The 3388-nt window shown below is 41.8% G+C and overlaps 1 protein-coding gene across 1 annotated transcript in view; it reads right to left on the bottom strand.

Annotated features, from left to right (window-relative positions):
• wdhd1 (WD repeat and HMG-box DNA binding protein 1) overlaps positions 1 to 3388 on the bottom strand; it is a 21180-nt gene that overhangs the window by 3254 nt on the left and 14538 nt on the right. Inside the window, 4 exon segments of the mRNA XM_032512548.1 lie at positions 1751 to 1886; positions 1975 to 2117; positions 2405 to 2569; positions 2749 to 2780. Of these exon segments, the coding sequence (XP_032368439.1) occupies positions 1751 to 1886; positions 1975 to 2117; positions 2405 to 2569; positions 2749 to 2780 (476 nt within the window).

Here is a 3388-nt window from a genome sequence, read left to right as displayed (position 1 = left end):
CAGAGCACATTTTTCTCCCATCCCAGAATGCCGTGTGGACTCTCCAGACCCTCTTCCGCAGGTAGTAACTGCGTATTTGCAAATATACGTTGCAAATGTAATGAAATATACTCTAAGGACCAAAACGCTCTGCAAAAAACTAGCCCCAAGAACTGTCTTCTAGGTTAAAAATAAAACATGAGGTTCATATTTCCCCAAACTACACTTTTGTTGTGTTCATTTCTCAGAGGACTTGAATGTTTCCAATGTTCTGATGCAAAAACTGAATTTGAATCTGAATTCAAATTAAAGTGTAAAAATGTAAATCAGGGTGGAATTGTCCTTTAAAATAGATGAAAAACGTGTCATCACACTTATTTCTCCTGAGATTGACTGTGTCTCACACAGTATTATCATAAGATCAATGCATTGTGCCCTTGCTGCCAAAACACTCGACAGGGTTCCCAGGCAACAGGCAGCCCTCCCCTCCCCCGGGTCTCATCCACTTCTATTCGGTCTCCTCTGTCGAGTGTCATCCGGCTCTCTGCTGAGAGTCTGGATGTATGCAGGGTCAGAACCGGGCTAATATACAAACGCACACATTGACGTCTATTAGCACTCGTGTGAATCAAAGGGTGAGGTGTGTCATTACCTACCGACACGATCGCTTTAATTTATTCACACATGGAATGACCACAGCTGATAGTGAACAACGGTTTTTAAAATCTGAATATCTTTCAAAGCTACGGTATGTGACACGACCGGGCTCTGTAGCCCCTCCTACTATCAGACAGAATAAATATAGTTTATCATACAAACGTATGCGCTTTAATAGTGATTCTTTCTCTTTACAGGGGTCTTTAAAGGCCACCTTCTGTATTTTTCCACCTGGACTTTTCCTGTGTTTGTGTGTCTAAGTGACTTATGGGAACAACACATTTGGAAATTGGTCCAGCATTAAAGCAAGACCACTGCAGTCTGCAGAGGTGAGACACGCAACTTGAATTTAGGTCCACAAAAGGGCTCGTTTTATGCTCAGATTATTGCTCTAAGCATCAATATCTATTGATGCTTAGATTGTTCTAAGCGTCTATATCTATAGATGTAGACCTTTTTTAAGATCCGTTTTGTTTTGGGCGACAACTGGCTCACCCAGTAAGAGCGAGTCCATTGCAGCGGCCCGGGTTTCGAGTCCGACCTGCGGCCCTTTGCTGCGTGTCCCCCATCTCTCTTCCACCTTTCCTGTTTATCCACTGTCACTATCTCATAAAAAGGGAAAAAATGTCCCAAAAATAATCTTAAAAATTGTATTTAACATGAAACATCCCCGGTGTTGCCATCGTCCAACCCACCAGACTCCATTTAAATAATCAATCAATTTGTCACAGTAAAACACATTTCATTCAAAGTCAACAACAAAAAAAAAAAAAAAATCAAGATAAATAAATATATAAATAAATCAAAAGCTGTCTTGGTTCATCTTTTCACTGTTCCAACAATCACCGCTCTGGTTTTACAGTCCGCTAAAGGTCAGCAGGACGGACAGAGAGTTAGATATAAGGTAAGAAACTGCAATATATCGCAGAAATCGCGATAATATTGTATCTTGACTTAAGTATCGTGGGGCCTCTCGTGATTCCCATCCCTAGAAGATTCCAGATAATTTTGCTTAAATTTTGTAATTTTTCAGGATTTTTTTAGCTTAATTACAAGTTTCCCAGAATGCCATATGACCCAAACCCTCCTCTCTGAACCCCTCAGTGTTTCTTACCAGTCGCTCCTCTGCCGACAGCGTCCTGAAGCGTCCCATTGCCTCTTTGATGATGTCCGTCTCCTCCAGGTCTGGCTGGTCAGCTGTGATGCTCTTCCTGTTCTCCTCCAGCCAGAACTGGAAGCCCGTCTTTGGCCTGAACAGTCAAACAACAAAACCAAGTCAATCCACCTAGTGGCTTCCAATAAAATAACTTCAAAACGGTTTGATAATCCATCTTATACCTGTTATTTTCGGTGTTATCTGCAGGAGAAGCTGGAGGCGGGACCTCTGGTTGTTTCTGCTGATCTGGAGCCAGCTGTGGGTTCTCCTGAGTCTTCTTACAGGCCGCCTTCGTGCCATTCATGTGCAGCAGAGTGGACTGAGTCTGGAGAAGAAAGAGGGAAATACTCAAGTCTGACATCACAGAGGCATAATATGCATGGTGCCATCTACAGTGTTCAATCCTTTTAGAATTTAAATACAGACGTATGACAACCGTTATCATCTTGAGGTCACTACATCCCATAACTTTCCTCTGAAAAAAATGAATACATCTGTTGCTATGTTGTAAGTATTTTTCTTTTTTTAAGTTTAGGGTAGTTAAGTAATGAAAAAAAATAGAAAGCAATGACATTGACAAGATAAAACATGTTGGAAGTGTGATGATGGTACCTTTGTTTTGGGCCTGGGGGCCAGCGGTTTGAGGACGGGCCCTTTGCTTGGTTTCCCTGCAGATCTGCTGAGCGGAGACAACTTCCTGCTGGACGTCATGTTGTCCAGGATGTTTGTCACTCGAGGCTGACCCGACGAAGACAAGGGCTTCCCCGAGCCGAGGACCTGCACATAGCCCATCAAAACATTCCTCAGACTTTCTTCACCTCACACTCTTTCCGCATATTCACATTTATATATACACACACACACACACACAATGTATTTATATTTTCACTCATATTCACACACAACCATTAGAGAAATCAAATATGCTGCCATCATCAAGTATTTTGTGTTCTTACCTTGAAAGGATTTGCACGTCCTACTTTGCCAACTGAAAAAATGAAAAAAACACATCAGATGCTAATGCCAATTATAGATATTTTGATTATGCGTGGGCTGATACAATTCCTCGAGAAACTATCAGTTAAAATCATCTTTATTTAATCCATGTAACTACATACAGCACACTGTTTTTCGCACGGGCGATTATGACTGTCCCATTGCACTGCCGCTACAGATGCTTATTGAAGGTCAGTCTCTGCAAAATACGGCAGCAACAGCAGCTGATGGTGTTTTTTGGTTTTTGATAACAAAAAAGTCCCTGGTGCCTACTAACAGGATTTTTTTTAGTACTACCTCAGTGGAGGTTCCAAGCGAGCTGAGGCGATACCAAAAGGTGACGTTAAAACCTAAAGACTACTGATTGGTCGGAGAGAATTGTCACTATTCCCCATTCGTCATCATTGCTAGTGACAGACGGGGGTGTCCCGCCGTGTTTAAGCAGTTTATCCAGCGGTGGATTTTTTTTTCTCCTGCTTCCAGTTTCTTTTGAAACTAAATATTTGTCTTCTGGCAACAGCCACATGAATAAAAAAACAACACACCTTTGACATTCTCTGTGTGTGTGTGTATATGTGTATGTGTATGTGTGTGTGTGTG

This window comes from Etheostoma spectabile, chromosome 1, assembly GCF_008692095.1.
Source record: "Etheostoma spectabile isolate EspeVRDwgs_2016 chromosome 1, UIUC_Espe_1.0, whole genome shotgun sequence".
Classification (NCBI taxonomy): domain Eukaryota; kingdom Metazoa; phylum Chordata; class Actinopteri; order Perciformes; family Percidae; genus Etheostoma; species Etheostoma spectabile.
The sequence above is the reverse complement of the archived record's forward strand: the minus strand, read 5'-3'. Positions and strand labels throughout refer to the sequence as shown.